At 41.4% G+C, this 18,038-nt stretch overlaps 2 protein-coding genes across 2 annotated transcripts in view; one reads left to right on the top strand and one right to left on the bottom strand.

The window, feature by feature from the left end:
- The window catches only part of rpf2 (ribosome production factor 2 homolog), an 11,979-nt gene extending 8,570 nt beyond the window's left edge, over positions 1-3,409 (top strand). The window contains exons 8-10 of the mRNA XM_085372568.1: positions 2,327-2,429; positions 2,509-2,653; positions 3,172-3,409. Of these exons, the coding sequence (XP_085228694.1) occupies positions 2,327-2,429; positions 2,509-2,653; positions 3,172-3,357 (434 nt within the window). The 3' untranslated portion in view covers positions 3,358-3,409. The remainder of the gene's footprint in view (positions 1-2,326; positions 2,430-2,508; positions 2,654-3,171) is intronic.
- A 1,827-nt stretch (positions 3,410-5,236) lies between these two features.
- Positions 5,237-6,076, bottom strand: LOC146617765 (uncharacterized). Its single transcript, XM_085373519.1, has one exon. It carries the CDS (start codon positions 6,074-6,076, stop codon positions 5,237-5,239), a length of 840 nt encoding a protein of 279 aa, XP_085229645.1.
- Between the last annotated feature and the right edge of the window lie 11,962 nt (positions 6,077-18,038).

Genomic DNA, 18,038 nt, shown 5'->3' on the forward strand with positions numbered 1-18,038 from the left:
CAAGAAAGGGTCTCCAGTATGAAGAGTTGGACAGCACCAGGGCCCGACATGGTTCACGCCTACTGGCTGAAGAAGCTGACTGCACTCCACGAGCGTCTGGCAGCACAAATGAACCAGCTGCTAGTTAACGAAAGACACCCGGAATGGCTAACTGAAGGCCGGACGGTCCTGATCCCCAAGGACCCCAAGAAGGGACCGGTCCCCTCCAACTACCGACCAATAACCTGCCTCAGTACTACATGGAAGCTCCTGTCAGGCATCATATCGGCTAAGATGAACAGGCACATGGGTCAATACATGAGCGGGACACAGAAAGGAATTGGCAAGAATACCAGAGGTGCAAAACACCAGCTACTGGTAGACAGAACAATCAGCCGAGACTGCAAGACCAGACTGACCAACCTGTGCACTGCCTGGATTGATTACAAGAAGGCCTATGACTCAATGCCCCACAGCTGGATACTGGAATGCCTAGAATTGTACAAGATCAATGGGACCCTAAGAGCCTTCATCAGGAACTCAATGGGGATGTGGCGTACAACACTAGAGGCCAACTCCAAGCCCATAGCACAAGTTACCATCAAGTGCGGGATCTACCAAGGAGATGCTCTGTCCCCACTGCTGTTCTGCATAGGCCTGAACCCCCTCAGTGAGATCATTAACAAGACTGGCTACGGATACCGACTACGGAACGGAGCAGTTGTCAGCCACCTCCTGTACATGGATGACATCAAGCTGTATGCCAAGAGTGAACGAGACATCGATTCACTGATCCACACTACCAGGCTATACAGCAATGACATTGGAATGTCGTTCGGACTGGAGAAGTGTAGTCGGATGGTAACAAAGAGAGGGAAGGTAGTCAGAACTGAGGGGATTGAACTACCAGAAGGCAACATTGCAGACATAGAGGACAGTTACAAGTACCTGGGGATCCCGCAGGCAAATGGGAACCATGAAGAGGCCGCTAGAAAGGCTGCAACCACCAAGTACCTGCAGAGGGTCAGGCAAGTCCTGAGGAGTCAGCTGAATGGTAAGAACAAGATCCGGGCCATCAACACATACGCCCTGCCCGTGATCAGGTACCCTGCTGGGGTAATAAGCTGGCCAAAGGAGGAGATAGAAGCCACTGACATAAAGACAAGAAAGCTCCTGACCATGCATGGAGGGTTTCACCCCAAGTCCAGCACCCTGAGGCTGTACGCTAAGCGGAAGGAAGGGGGCCGGGGACTGGTGAGTGTCAGCACCACAGTCCAGGATGAGACAAGGAACATCCAAGAATACATTGGGAAGATGGCCCCAACTGACCGAGTGCTCAGTGAATACCTCAGGCAGCAGAAACCCAAGAAAGAGGAGGGAGACGAGGAACCATCATGGAAGGACAGGCCCCTGCACGGTATGTACCACCGGCAGATAGAGGAGGTGGCTGATATCCAGAAATCCTACCAGTGGCTGGACAAAGCTGGACTGAAAGACAGCACAGAGGCACTAATCATGGCAGCACAAGAACAAGCTCTGAGTACAAGATCCATAGAGGCTGGGGTCTATCACACCAGGCAAGACCCCAGGTGCAGGCTGTGTAAAGATGCCCCAGAGACAATCCAGCACATAACAGCAGGGTGCAAGATGCTAGCAGGCAAGGCATACATGGAACGCCATAACCAAGTGGCCGGCATAGTGTACAGGAACATCTGTGCCGAGTATAACCTAGAAGTCCCGAGGTCAAAATGGGAGATGCCCCCAAGGGTGGTGGAGAATGACCGAGCTAAGATCCTGTGGGACTTCCAGATACAGACGGACAAAATGGTGGTGGCTAACCAACCGGACATAGTGGTGGTAGACAAACAGAAGAAGACGGCCGTAGTGATCGATGTAGCGGTTCCGAATGACAGCAATATCAGGAAGAAGGAACACGAGAAGCTGGAGAAATACCAAGGGCTCAGAGAAGAGCTCGAGAGGATGTGGAGGGTGAAGGTAACGGTGGTCCCCGTGGTAATCGGAGCACTAGGTGCGGTGACTCCCAAGCTAGGCGAGTGGCTCCAGCAGATCCCGGGAACAACATCGGAGATCTCTGTCCAGAAGAGCGCAGTCCTGGGAACAGCTAAGATACTGCGCAGGACCCTCAAGCTCCCAGGCCTCTGGTAGAGGACCCGAGCTTGAAGGATAAACCGCCCGCAGGGGCGTGCTGGGTGTTTATATATATATATATATGTATATATATGTATGTGTGTATGTGTATATGTGTGTGTGTGTATATAATATTATTATTATATTTGAGGTGATGATGATGTGTAATTGATTAGTCTGTTTATTTCTTCTGTCTCAGACTTCTTCAGGGGTCCCACTGTGCCTGCAGTGCGTCTGGCAGGTTTAGAACACATTTTGCACTTCACTGCCATCGATGGAAAAATTTACATGCGCAGCTACAGGTGCTGAAACTGTAATAATTTAGCGAGAAAATTTGAATGCCGACATCCAGAACTGAGATAATGATGGGTGTAATTTCAGGTCTCTGTTGAAGAAGTCTGGCTGCCGGACGCCGCGGATCGAGTTGGAAGAGATTGGACCGTCATTTGACTTTGTCCTAAGGAGAACGCATCTGGCTTCAGATGACTTGTACAAGTTGGCTCATAAGCAGCCCAAAGCCCTGAAGGTAAATATGAATGGACATGTTCCTGACTGTCTTAACATCTCATTCTGACAATCCTGTGATGAAACAGAAATCATGCATGTCCAACCCTGAAGCTAGTCCTGGCGAGGTGCTCGAGGGCGAGCATCGGGTGGCCGGGCCTTAGCCTATGTGGATATGACTGTTTGCTAGCTTCCTTGACTTCTCAGTGGATTTGTCCTTTGGGCATGTTGACTCGTTCGTTTTCTACTCTATTCATTTCCATTTCCATATGAGCAAAGCCCCTTTCAGCCTTATTATTCAATCTTTGAAGCTCCTTGTTTCACCAATGAAATGGTGTCCTGGTTTAAAATATACAGAGATGCTGCTTTTCTGTTCTCGTATGAATGATTCCAAATATTCAGTGTTTGTCCTGAAGATGGCGCCAGAGGAAAGACCACATGGTTGCCAAAATCCTGCACAGATACTAAATACTCTGTGCAGCCAGTGTTCAAACATGCTAAACTTTGTTTTAACTCGTCTTCTCTTTTACACTACTTCAGCCCAAGAAGAAGAAGAACATTTCCCATGATGCCTTTGGCACCAAGTTTGGCCGTGTGCACATGCAGAAACAGGATCTGTCCAAGCTGCAGACACGGAAGATGAAGGGTCTAAGGAAGAGGAGGGGCGAGGTGGTCACAAAGGAGCAGGAGGGACAGGCACCCAAGGTGGCCAAAGTAGAGAGTTGAGGCAGACTTTGTACGCCTTTTGGATACTTCTATGATTGACCGTGTGTCGCCAAACCCTTGGTAAAATGTTTTTTACCGGGGGTTTGTTTTGTTTTTTAAATGTGAAATAAATACTCCAATTGAATGTGTTGTTGTACCTGCCTACATTCTGTTGTATTGTTTATTACGTGCACATATCTGGGCCTTCTCTTAAGCTTAAATATTTAAGCCAGTGATGATGGAGGGTTCAGTAGATCAGTAATGTTTTGCTCTCGCAAAGCTAGTAAGGATTTCTGTTCAGACTAAGTTTGTTTCAGTTCTTCGAAAGACATGACAACATATTTATATGAAGTTTGATGATGCAGGCCTGGAGTTATTTCCCTCTAAGGGGCGATCGTGGCTCAAGAGTTGGGAGTTCGCCTTGTAATCGGAAGGTTGCTGGTTCGAGCCCCGGCTCGGACAGTCTCAGTCGTTGTGTCCTTGGGCAAGACACTTCACCTGTTGCCTACTGGTGGTGGTCAGAGGGCCCGGTGGCGCCAGTGTCCGGCAGCCTCGCTTCTGTCAAGTCTGCCCCAGGGTGGCTGTGGCTACAATGTAGCTTGCCATCACCAGTGTGTGAATGGGTGGATGACTGGATATGTAAAGCGCTTTGGGGTCCTTAGGGACTAGTAAAGCGCTATATAAATACAGGCCATTTACCAGGCCATTTAAGTGCAGTATATTTTCTCTTCCTGGGGGTTTACTTTGTAAAACTAAAGCTGATTATAGTTTCTGAAAGTGTGCTTTGGCAACATCTTGCTTGCATTTTAGTTTTGGTTCATTTCCCGCATTTCTACAAGGTGACATGTAACAGGACAGTGGGGTTCAAAATTCTGAACATTTTACTTCAGAAGTTAATACAACCCCCACCCCAACACACATGATTAGTACTCCGAAGAGTTTTTTTATGATGTCACAGATTCTTGTCCCTCTCTCCTTTAAATTGTGCATGGGGTTGAGGTCAAGTGACAGTCAAGGACATTCTTTGGTCCTTTTTGATCTTTTTACTACTTCAAAAAGCTTTGGAGTGTGTTTGGGCTCGTTATCCTCCACAGAGACACAGATCAGATGGTGGAACATGTCTGTGGAGAATGAAGTGAAGTGTTTGCTCAGGGTGCAGGTGATATGATGCAGCTGTTTGACTCCAGAAGAGACAAACACTCCACAGTGAACATTGCCAAAGTTGTCTTGGTAATGTTCATAACACTTTGAGGCCCATGTCTGCAGTGAGGGCAGCATTTAATGTTTGACATAGTCATACAGGGTTCTATTAAAAAAAAAAAAAAAAAATTCCAACAGTTCCAGAGTGTTCAATTATTAGTGTGAATGATTGAAAAGCATTCACACTATGAATAAAGTTACGTTGAAACCAAGCACACCATTGTTTTTCTTGTGACATTATAGTTTGATGTGTCACATGGCCCTCTTCCTATTGAAAAAAACAAAAGTTGTATCCAAGATGGCCGACTTCTAAATGGCCACCATGGTCACCACCCATCTTGAGGAGTTTGCCCCCTCACATATACTAATGTGCCACAAACAGGACTTTAACATCACCAACCGTTCCCATTTTATTACGGTGTATCCATATAAATAGCCCACCCTGTATATCAACATACATTCACATAGAGCCACCATTAAAACTTTAAAACGAAGCCAAGACATTGAACTATTCAGCTTGTATTTATCGTTTTATTTTAATGAAGTTTACTTTAAGTGTTCAGATTTGTACTCCTTTTTATTTGACTACATTAAAGTAATCAAATAAAGACAGTTTTGATAGAGCTCCTGATGTCAGATGGTAGGTTGGGCTTGCCAGAGGTCGTGCGTTTTCTCAAGTCTATTTTCTGTGAGACAAGTTCTAAAGGATCTTCTCGATGGCACAGCGGATGTTGGTCAGAAACACTTCATTTCCCTTCTTGTTGAAGTGAATTCCGTCCTGTCCGAATAGGGTTTCGTCATAATATCTCAGGGAGGGATGTTCAATGATGAAGCCTCCAAAGGAATGAACTGCCTTTCTCATGATTGAGTTTACAGTTTTTTCGCCCATGTCCATCATGTACTTTGGATTTCTGTACCTCCGCACTTGGCGTTTGTTGATGCAGGAATATAGGATTGTCATACAGGGGATCCTTGCATACAGTTCAGTCAAGTCTTTAGTCATTGCAGAGGAAAGTTCCTGGGCGGATACGAGTCCCAAGTCGTTCCCGCCTGCATGAATGACCAAAATATCAGGTGGACTCTTTCTGGACATCAACTCTGCATCAAAACGAAGAAGGACGCCATCCCAGCGCATCCCTGTTTTTCCAAACCAATGAACATTGGCATCAAGTCCAAAGTTTTCTCCAAACACGTGGCGTGCTGCCCATTCTCCTCGCTTTATGTAACTTGAGCCGATGATCCATATGTTAGGTACCCTCTTCTGTGTCTTGCTCATTTCAGTGTGACTGCGGGGTCTCTCTTTAGAGAAACGCCGTTGCTTCTTTGCTGTGGAGAAGCTTCTTTTGTCATCAAGTCGATCCTCAACTTCAGATCGCTTTCTTTTTGATGCAAGTTTGTTGCTAGTTAAAGCAGATTGATCAACCAATGATAGTTTCATCACACTGGGTGGACTTTGCACTCCAGTGGAGAAACTGCTCCGTACTTGGCTTGTAGACACTGGCTGTTGGGTTGGATCATCTTTTAGGCTCAAAGCCTTCATCATTCTAATGATGGTCTTCATCCAAGATGAAGAGTATTTCTTTGATAACCCAAGCATGATATCACAGCAATGACTTCAGGGACTTTTAAATACCTTTTGTCAAGACGTGTGAGATTTGCAACTATAAGCTCCGAACTGAAAAACAACAATGAAAAGAGTTGAGGTTACAACCTCTATTTAAGGGGTTTTGAAGGTCTGTCATGTGGAATTCCTTTGATGTCATCTGCACCTCAATGATGTCACAGAGTAGACCCGCTTTTTTGTATGCTATTTCCTTTATCACCATCAGAGATGGGCAGTAACGCGTTACTGTAATCCGATTACTTTTTTCAAGTAACGAGCAAAGTAAGGGATTACTATTGCAAAAACGGTAATTAGATTACCATTACTTTCCCGTAGGAACGCTGCGTTACTGCGTTACTAAAACCGTGATTTTTTTTTGCGAGAATGTCTCATGACAGTGACGTAAGCAAGTGCGACGTTCGTGACAACAGCTGTGTGCAGATCAACAATGGATAATATATCGAGTGCAGGAGAGAGTATGAGCGTGCAGCGTTTAAAGTGTGGAAGTACTGACCTTACTTTGAGTTTGATTCCATAAAAAGTGACAAAAACATTAGTGTCCGTTGTGCGTGGGAAGAAAACTTCTTTTTACAGTGAAAAAAACCCCTAAACTTCCAAGCAAGCACCGAGTGTGCAACGACGTAATGGGAAACTCACAGAGAAACTCACGGATTCTTCCACTGACCGCCGCGGCACACCTGCACCAGGGTAAACCTCCGCCTACGCCACTCCTGCTTTACAGGTGAAAATAGAGCAACAGGACCGCTAGTCTTTGATTTTATTTATTTTCTGCTGTGTTTTACTTGCATCTATTTGAAAGAGTGAGTGTAAACACAAAAAAAATAAAAAATTATGTGCTGGAATGTGCAGAAAATAGGTTTAAATATTAAACAAATATCTTCCAGTCAGAGAATGTTGCATATAATTAAATTTATGCTTGATGCATAAAGTGAAAAGATTAAAACTAATAAAACAAGTTTTAAAAAGGGACCTTTCCATTTGATTACATTTTGTATGATGGATTATGTAGAAAAAGTAGAATTGGACTGAAAGAGCTATCGCTTTATTACCTATTCAGGTTGTAAATCATGTTTTTAAAAAGTAACTAAGTAATTAATTACTTTTGAAAATAAGTAATCAGTAAAGTAACGGGATTTCTTTTTTGGGGAAGTAATCAGTAATTAGTTACTGAGTACTTTTTTCAAGTAACTTGACCAACACTGATCACCATTCAACTTAGAAAAACCATTCAAGCACCATTAGATTTCTCTTCTTTTGGAGATGTGTGCTTGTATTTTTCTCATTTTTATGTTTTTTTTAATTATTCAACTTTATTCAACAAAAAATTTCCATGTAATTCAAAGGGAGGATCTTCAAATTCTCATTCAACTTACTCCTCTTTCAACTCTAACTATAACTATACTTCCACATATGTTGACCTAGAGACACCATTCAAAAACTTTAAAATGGAGTCAAGACATTGAACTTTTCAGCTTGTATTTATCTTTTCAATATCTTTTATACCTTTTCTTCAGTTCCAGTTTACGTTTCGTGCTTTTTTCACCCATTTCAGAATTTATAATGGGTGTATATGGGACGGAATATTAACGGTTAGAGTGAGAAAAGTCAACTGCTAGAGTGGGAGCAGGGAAAAATTTTATCTTAAAATCTTCTCTTTAAACTGCTGCTGTGTCCACAGCGTTTGATCTACAGTCATCATTTTACCCTCAAAACGTAGCCATCGTTGCCCTCTTTCATCCAATGTTATTGTAGTAGATGTTATGGTTCTTTCATAAATGCCACCAATACACAGCCTCCTCCATGTAACTCTTCCATAGAGTCCAATGTTAAAATGGCTCCAAAAATTTGTCTGAAAATCAGAAGTTCAGGCTGTCTTTACACTGTCACCACGTCCACATTATAAACTCCACAAGCATGAAAACTGAGAATTCTGTAGACTGGACATTACTGGTACTCACGGTGAAAGCATTTTGTCTATACAACTTGTAGTTTTTTCTTCAGAAGCATTTGTTTCGGGGTCACGTTTCTGTTTATTTGAAGCAGCAGAAGAGAGGCGTGTGTGTGTGTGTGTGTGTGTGTGTGTGTTCTCGTATTTACTACCTGGTGGGATCCACAACCTGAGATTTCACTCACCTCGTGGGGTCCAATTTTTTCGGTGGGGACCGAGCGCCGGTCCCCACAGGCACAAGCATTGCAATGGATAGAAAACAGCCTCCTGATATGCCTAGTGCGATTTTTTTTGAAAAGTAAAATTGGTCCCCTGGAAGTGACTTTTCCTGACAACGTGTGTAAATGTGTGTGTCGACTTGACGCCCTACTGTTGAAATGTGGTATTGCAAGTGTGTAAAATTGGACCGGTGGGGCCATTTTCCTGACAAAGTGTAAACTTTTAAACTAAGTATAACTTTATATTTTATGAATGCATTTACATCAAAAGCATTTCTTAATGATCTGGGTGCAGTTTTGAAGGGTTGAGCATTCTGATATGTCACTCCTACGCGAATAGGCCCCCCAAAATGTACTTTCAAACTTCCCTATGCAATTGCATTGCCTTTTCTCCTAACTTTGCGGTCATGCTGTGAGTCACAGGAGGGGCGTAGAGGGTCAGAAATCGGGTCACTTCATCGCCAAATCACCCTCTTCAAGACATAAGTGTTTGCATTCTGATACGTCACTCCTACACGATTAGGCCCCCCAAAATGTACTTTCAAAATCCCCTATACATTTGTATTGCCTTTTCCACTAACTTTGCAGTCATGCTGTGAGTCACAGGAGGGGCGTAGAGGGTCAGAAATCGGGTCACTTCATCGCCAAATCACCCTCTTCAAGACATAAGTGTTTGCATTCTGATACGCCACTCCTACACGATTAGGCCCCCCAAAATGTACTTTCAAAATCCCCTATACATTTGTATTGCCTTTTCCACTAACTTTGCGGTCATGCTGTGAGTCACAGGAGGGGCGTAGAGGGTCAGAAATCGGGTCACTTCATCGCCAAATCACCCTCTTCAAGACATAAGTGTTTGCATTCTGATACGCCACTCCTACACGATTAGGCCCCCCAAAATGTACTTTCAAAATCCCCTATACATTTGTATTGCCTTTTCTCCTAACTTTGCGGTCATGCTGTGAGTCACAGGAGGGGCGTAGAGGGTCAGAAATCGGGTCACTTCATCGCCAAATCACCCTCTTCAAGACATAAGTGTTATTAAAAAAAATTTGACAGATTTTTGAGCACTATGTACCAAATAAAATCGTTTCGAGGTCAGTAAGCACAACCAGAATTCATACATAAGGCACACTGTTGATTTTTGAGAAAATTAAAGGATTTTAAGTGTGCTTTATAGTGTGAAAAATACATTATACAGAAGAAAAGAATATATCTATATATATGGTTACCGCTCATGCTTCGAATTATACCGCAATATGGATTTTCGGCCATATCGCCCAGCCCTACTTAGAAGTAATTTTCCTTTATATGTTTACTGTCTTTAGCTTGTTAATACTATAAAGATAAAGTTAAAGAGGTAATATCTTTAAAAGTAAGGGGGGAGAAACTCAAGCTTGCATTCAAAAGTGGACTGTGGGGTATTTCATTTAAAAAAATTTTTATATCAATCAATCAATACTTTATTTATATAGCACAATTAAAGACCAGAGGTACACCATAGTGCTTCTAAATAGTAAAATATGAAATAAAATTAATTGGGTATGATAGCAGAGTATATATACACTTCCCGAAAAAAAACAAAGCAGTAATTAACCTGGGAATACTATGTTAAAAGAAATATTTCACTCCTAGTGTAAAAAAAACTAGTAAGACAATAGGTTGAAATTAGATACAGATGCAATAAAAGTACAAAGTGTACATCCGATAAATCACTAACCGAAAATGCAAGATCAAATAAATACGTTTTCAACCGTGTTTTAAAAGACTGAATAGATTCCGACACGCGAATATCAGCTGGAAGACTGTTCCAGATATTAGGTGCAGCAATGTCAAAGGCACGATCACCTCTGTTTTTTTAGCCAGGACATAGGTTGCGCCAAGAGCATTTGACTTGATGATTGAAGTGCTCTCCTAGAAGTATACAGGCTGAGAAGTTCAGTTAAATAGCAAGGCGCAATATTATTTATGATTTTGAATACAAGCAATAAAATCTTAAAATCAATCCAATATTTAATGGGCAGCCATTAAAGTCAGCCATTTCTAGTACCAGTTAAAAGGCGTGCCGCTGCATTTTGGACAAGTTGTAGTTTAGGAAGAAGGGCAGATTGGAGGCCCAGGTAAAGGGAGTTGCGGTAGTCTAATCTTTAAGTAACAAAGGCATGGATACGTTTTTCAAGATCCATTTGCGGTATGCAATGCTTAGCCTTAGAGATTTGTCGTAGTTGGTAAAAGCTAGACTGTACTACAGAGGACACTTGTTTAACAAGTTTAAAGAAACTGTCCAAAAGAACACCTATGTTACATACTGTATCAGAGAGGGAGGTAGCAAAGGGCCCAAATATATCAGCTAATTGTCCCCGCGGCATGTGGCTAACAAAGACAATAATTTCCGTTATCTTTTTAGTTAGGGAGTTACTCGATAACCAGCCTTTGACCTCCCTCATACAATCAAGAAAGCAGTGTAGTGAAGTATTGTCAGTCAGACAAAAATAGATTTCAATATCACCAGCATAAAAATGAAAAGAAACGTTATATTTCTCAAATATAGAGACCAAGGGTAGCATGTACAATGAGAAAATTGTACAGAACAGATTACTGGGGCACACCACAACGAAAAGGGGTAACAGAAGAAGAGTAGCTCCTCATCGTAACAGAAAAGGTGTCACGGTTCGCGAGGTGAGCCGTATGAAAATATTAAGGACCCAAGATGTGGCACACCTGACGTGAGGAAGCTTTATTGGTGGAGCGTGCTCATACAACAAAAGGTGAGAGTGGCGAAAAACAGAACCGAGTAAACTGGGAAAACTAAGCATAGAAAACAAACCTGAAACCTAGAGACACAAAAGAAGATGCAGGGAGATGTGGCGAAAACCACTCTGAACGACGGAGGGGAAAACGCAGACGAATCAGCAACGAGGACGAGGTAACACACAGTATAAATACACACACCAGGAATCAGGGGATGGGAAACAGGAGGGGAACACACCTGGGAGACATCACAGCTGATGAGGCAGGGGAAACGTAAACAGAACGCACTGACATCAGACAGGGACCTTCAAAGTAAAACAGGAAACACGTACTGTCATGGTTCTGGGTTGGTTCGACCCAGCATTTTGAGTTCTCATGTTTTGGTTTATTTTTGAATGATGGACTGTCTTCTTTCTCTGGTGCTTTATTGATTATTATTATAAGCTATGTTTCGGTTATTCTTTTTAAGGGATTAGTTCTTATGTTTTTGGTATTTCTCGGGATTAGGATTTATATGCTGTTTACTTTGTGATACTGTGTTTATCATTATATTAGTAGGTTTTGTTCAGTGTCAAGTCCGTCTCTCTGTCTAATCCGTGTCTTAGTAAAGTGTGGTTTCTTGTTTCCTGTTTTGTTGTGAAGGTCTGTGTCTTATGTTAGTGTGTCTAGCTTCGCTCCCTCTGTCTCGTTAGCCCTGATCTCTCCCAGCTGTGTCTCCCTCCTGTCTTCCATTCCCTGATTACTTCCTACTTCCTACCTGTGTATATTAGCCCTGTGTTTGCCCTTGCTCCGTGTCCGTATCATCAGATTATTCCTGTGTGTCTCTGTTCTCTGTCACCAGTATTCTTTGTTCAGTTCCCATTTTGTTTTCTCCAGCAATAAAGCTGACGTTCTGAGTTTAAATTTAGGGTCTGAGTCTCGCATTTGGACCCAGGATCATGACAAAAGGACCTATCCAAAAGGTACAATTTAAATCATTCAGGGGCGCTTCTTTTAATGCCTACTAAATATTCTAGTCTTGTTAGCAGAATGCTGTGGTCCACCACATCAAAGGCTGAAGACAAATTCAGTAAAACCAAGAACTCAGGGCTCCATAAATCTGCAATTAAAAGGTCATTAACAACTCTCAGCAGAGCCGTTTTAGTACTATGATGTGGTTTAAACCCAGACTGAAATCTGTCACTATTTAGATTAGCATCTAAAAAGCCCGGTGATTGCTGAAGAAGTACATATGCCTGTGCTTAAACTGCTGTTTTATAAATAAGTGATCCATTTTCCTTATTTGGATTTTTTTTAATAATATATTTTTGATCAACAAGAAATATGAAAAATACACAAAAACAATCAACAGTGTAACAAAAGCAAGCCTACATGAAACAAATGTGTGCAGATGAGAGTAAGCTGACATTTCCAGACTTTTCTGGTCCCCATGATGACCATGCCCATCCCCCCATAAAGTGTGTGCCTCAGCAGGAGGAAAGAATCTTGTTTGCAAAGGTTACACACTTCCTGAATTTTGCGGTCCCCACGTTACCTATCAGTTTATCCCCTCCCCCACAGACACTCAGCACGAGGAGCCATGTTGGATGGAGCAAAGCAATTTTAATTTCTGCAGAGACTGATTACATGATGGAAACCAGGTAAGTCCTCTCAAAACTTTAATATTGCTGCTCTCAATAGATGCAGAGACGTTTCAGAGATATATTTTAGCTTTTTATGAGTTTTTAACTGCAATATTTTTCATACATGGTGTGTGGTTAGCTAATATTGATTAGATTGATATTATTGTGGCACTTGATAAGAAATTGTACTGTGCGTCACTCTTTATTGACCTCTCAAAAGCTTTTGACACTGTTGATCATGCAGTCCTAAAAAACAGACTGCTCAGCCTTGGATTGTCAGAACATGCATTAGCGTGGTTCTCAAATTATCTGAAAAATAGAACCCAGTGCATTAAACTTGAAGGTCTTTGTTCTAAATTTGTTGCTGTCCACAAGGGGGTGCCACAGGGCTCAGTTTTGGGTCCCCTTCTGTTCCTTTTATATATCAATGACTTGGGTCAAAATGTCTCAGACACAAATTTGCATTTTTATGCTGACGACACAGTTATTTACTGTTATGGATCATCTCTTGCTCAGGCCATTGAAACTTTACAGAAAGCCTTTGTTGCTTTCCAGCATTCACTTATTCAGCTAAAATTAGTTCTCAATGCTGACAAGACTAAGCTAATGTTGTTTTCCAAGTCAAAGAAGGTCCCGGAGCCTATTCCAGTGGTGTCCACCCTTGAAGGAAATGTCATAGAGATAGTTCATGAATATAAATACCTTGGTGTCTGGATTGATGACTCCTTCACCTTTAAACCACATATAGAGAGACTAGTAAAGAAACTGAGACTTAAACTTCGTTTTTTCTTCCGTAATAAACAGTGCTTTTCTTTTGCAGTAAAAAAACGTCTTGTCACTGCAACCTTTTTATCTGTGTTAGATTATGGTGACATTCTGTATATGAACGCTTCTTCTTCATGTCTTCTAATGTTGGACATGATGTATCATGCTTCCTTGAGGTTTATTACCAATTGTAAATACCTGACCCATCACTGTGATTTGTACTTAAGAGTAAAATGGCCTTCTTTGGCCATTAGAAGACAGGGGCATTGGTACACTTTTATTTACAAAGCTATGCTTGGATTGCTGCCTCCTTATATTTGTACTTTGGTCACAAGGACAAATAGTGGTTCTTACTCCTTGCGCTCAAATGATCAGCTGCTGTTGTCTGTTCCCCTTGTCCGCACAGAGCTGGGTAAGAAAGCCTTTGTCCACTCTGCGCCTTTTTCATGGAACATGTTACAGAAAGACTGGAAACTAACTGAATTGTTGTCTTTAAATGTTTTTAAAACTAAACTCAAAGGCCTACAGGCTGCCTCAATAATGTGTAATTGTTTTGTGTAATTTTAACTTTGTTTGTTCATATGTATTTGTCTTGAAATGTGCTGCCTCTTGGCCAGGACTCCCTTGAAAAAGAGGTCTTTGATCTCAACGGGACATTCCTGGTTAAATAAAGGTTAAGAAGAAAGAAGAAGAAGCTCTGTGGCCTGGAGGCTTACTGAGGGATGACACTGGTTTGGTTGTTTATTCATGGTAGCTTAATTTGACCTATATTACATTTGTACTAACTTTAAAAGCCTGAAGTCTTATTGAAATGCTCAAGTATGCAGTGGTGGAGGTGGTGAAGGGGGATTGAAGATCAGAATACGAACACGCATTAACCTTGTTAGCATGTTTCATATTCCATTGCAGTGATTCTGGGCAGTTTATCTTCTAAATTATTCTGATGAGTTCATGTTTGTTTTAAATCCATATAGCTTTTTAATGTTACACGGTGGACACGTGCCTGTAGACCACGGTCACGTGCATGAGGCCCAGTAAAATTATATTTGTGTAGAAACATGGAGTCTGGTCAACCTACTGTCATCTCAGCAATTTTATTGAAACAAAATAGCTGCTTCTGCTCTCCATGCCTGGCGTGTGACATGGACAGAACCATGGGTTTTTCATGCAGCTGCAGACCCTGTTTGCAGCTCTTCCTTCTGCAGAGCTGCATTGTCTTTATTAAACATTTGAACATAATACAACATAAACTCTCGTAGAGGAGATAAAGTCAGAGAGGTACATGTTTTGAAACGACAAGGATCAGGCGCATTTAGTACACCTAAAGCAGTCGCTAAAAAACAATATACAAGCAGAGCTCAGCAGCCAGCGCAACAAATTCTGGATCCTTCGCTCTTAGTTAGCGGTGAGCACAGCGCATGTTGCGTCCGATGTGAAACTGCCTTTATGCTGCATAGTGTGACTCATAGCAGTGGTCCCGGGTCAACCCTGATTTTGTGTTAAAGTAATACTAAAGTAATAATGGTGTTTCTGAAGACTGGTATACCACAACTGTATGCTTTCAACAGCTACCAAAAGTTAAAGGACCTTATGAGTATTATGGGATATTTATATAAAGATCCTCCAGCTTCAACTGTATTACCCTTCAAGGACCTGCAGTTCAAAAAAGCTTCCCTCCGACAGCCAATCTGTTCTCTGATTGGATAGTTCCATTTGTGATTGACATGACATTGACCAATCAGCTGAAAGGAAGAAAAATAGGGTCAAAATTCGTACTTGTAAGTTGAAACTTGAGTGCAGAGATTTTTTGGCTATGTCCACACACAAATCTTTTTTACGTACACAGAGATTCTTTTTGCACAAACAAATCCTGGTACAAAAAATTTATGACCACAATTTGAGGCCATAGAGGTAAAACAGTAGGGCTGGGTATCGTCACTGATTTCTAGAATCGATTTGATTCCGATTCACAAGGTCCCGCGTCGATTATTTTCGATTCAATTTGATTTGAATTGGGGAAATTTTGCCTCAGATAGTCAGAAATATAATTCAGATCATGAAAGCTGACACTTGACTTTATCAAAGGTGTGAGCATCACATCAGATGCCTTTGTGTCAAAGTAAATGAGGATAAAACACAGAAAAACATGAAGGCGATTTTCCTGGCCTGGGATTTTATAAAAATATTCTGCAGTAGATCAAAAACGAAAGAAAACCATTAATCAACATATGAACTAGAGCAGGGCGATATGACCAAAAATATTTATCACGATATACATTTGAAAATTTGCGATAACGATATAACTGACGATATAATTGACACTAGACAAAATACTTTCCAAATCCACAACTTTATTAGTGCAAAAAAACCTCATCAATAAATTTTCACTTAAACAAGCAGCTGTTTTTTATGTGCATTAAAGTTATATAAAAATTTAACATTGCAAATGCAAATTCCTTGCTGACAGTTTAACAAAAGGCATTTCCAGTAGTGATGGGTCATTCGCGAACGAAATGGCTCTTAGAGCCGGCTCTTTGACGTGAACGATGCGAGCCGGCTCCTTATCGCGAGCCGTCACGTGGGTTTTTTTTTTTTTTCTTTCTCTCACCCTCTCTCTCTCTCTCTCTCTCGCACTTTTTTTCCGCTTCACTTCGCACCTGAGCCTTGTGCTTTATGCTGGGCAGAGGGGGGAGGGGCGGTAGTTACACTCAGTAGCACAGGAACAGAGCCAGAGGGAGAGAGAGAGAAAGAGAGCCAGGGACAACAACGTCACATTAGAAAGGTATAGTAATCATCCACAACTATTTTCGGTTGCAGATGATAAAGGATTCATAAAGTTTATTCATGCAGGTCCATATGACAGAGAATATGCATCTTCTTTTTGTTTTCATATTATAATTTATATTTAATTGTGTTGTGGTTTGCAGTGTTTTGTGTTGTTTTCACTTTAAATTTGTAAAAGGAAAAAGCTGAAAATTTAAATAGTTAAAAGTTGAAATGTGAATAGTTGATTTTTGTATTATATGATTTATTTATTACATTTTATGTGGAGTGAAAAAATAAAAGTATATTTACAGTGGCCCCTACAGACAAAGCACATACAAACTTCAAATCACGTACGAACTCTGAAGCACGTACAAACTCCAAAACACGTAAAAACACGTACAAACTCCAAAACACGTAAAAACTCCAAAACACGTACAAAAAACTCAGAAGCACATAAAAACTCAAAACACATACAAAAGACAACAGAAGTGCTCCAGGATGCTGGGCGTAGTGTTGAGCTTTTGTTACCTAGTGGCTACACAAGCCAGCAAGTACCAACGACCGGATTTGGTGTGTGGTAGTAACAGGTAAATGAACTTTTTTTTTAAATTATTTGAATATATATGAGTGCCTGTGTATAAATACACAAACAATACACATATGCTTTCAATTGTGTAATTTAAGTGATCTAGTAGCTCTGCTTTGGAAGTTCCGTTCATGCTAGAAATGTGTTTTGGAGTTTGTACGTGTTTTGTCTCTAGGGGCCACCGCATATATTTATATATAAACATATACAAATAAAACCCCTTTTTTTTTTTTACGTTAGTAATTCCTTTTGTGCATAATTTTATATTATTGTTAATAATAAATTAATTAAAGCAACAAAACAACCTGAAGAGCCGGTTCGGAGCCGAAAGAGCCGGCTCTTTTTAGTGAGCCAAACCGAAAGAGCCGGATCTCTAAAAAGAGCCGGAAATCCCATCACTAATTTCCAGTGGAAATTGGCCGACATATACTCAGCACAACCATGTATAGTAACCACAAAACTTAAAAAGAGGTTATACACAAAATGTGGTAATATTATGTTGAAGCACAGTACGTGTTACGAGGCTCCTGACGACGGTAGCCGTAATGCTCTGACAATCCATCAAGCGGTGCGACTCTGTAGCTTAGCAAAGTCGTACTAAAACATTTTTGACAGATTTTTGAGCGCCATGTACGACATAAAATTGGTTCGGTAATAACGACGGCCAATTTGCATGCTCTGCCAAAAAATGTGCTCTGGTGTGTATCTGACGGACGAAAGCCAAACCAGTTCCACACCACTGAAATTGCACCATTTTTACAAACCAATTCTGGTTCATCTGATTCATTCAGCCATCCGCTTTCTCCCTTCTCATTCTCCGTCGCCGCCATGCTTTTTCCGCCATATGCATATGAAAACAACAAAACGCGTTTTACCCATTTTCTATCGCGATATTTCATTTTCTTATCATTGCCTAACATTATGATATTTATTATTATTATTATTGGCAGGATGAGAGGAGTCCCTGAGAACGATGCGTGCTTGACATAGACATCTCTTCTCTTGGACATCCTCAGTGGCAGGAGGTGGAGTTCCTGTAATGCATTTTCACTACCCGCTGCAGTACCTTGCGGTCAGCAACAGCGCAATTCTTATACCAGTTACACAGTTGGTCAGGATGCTCTCTATCGCACAGCGGTGGAAGTTACGCAGTATGTCAGCAGACAGGTGATTCTTCTTCAGTGTCCTCAACAAAAAGAGGCGCTGATGGGCCTTCTTGACC

This window comes from Diplotaxodon limnothrissa, linkage group LG15 (assembly GCF_057381915.1).
Source record: "Diplotaxodon limnothrissa isolate DT_005_m linkage group LG15, D_limnothrissa_male_GT1.1, whole genome shotgun sequence".
NCBI lineage: Eukaryota > Metazoa > Chordata > Actinopteri > Cichliformes > Cichlidae > Diplotaxodon > Diplotaxodon limnothrissa.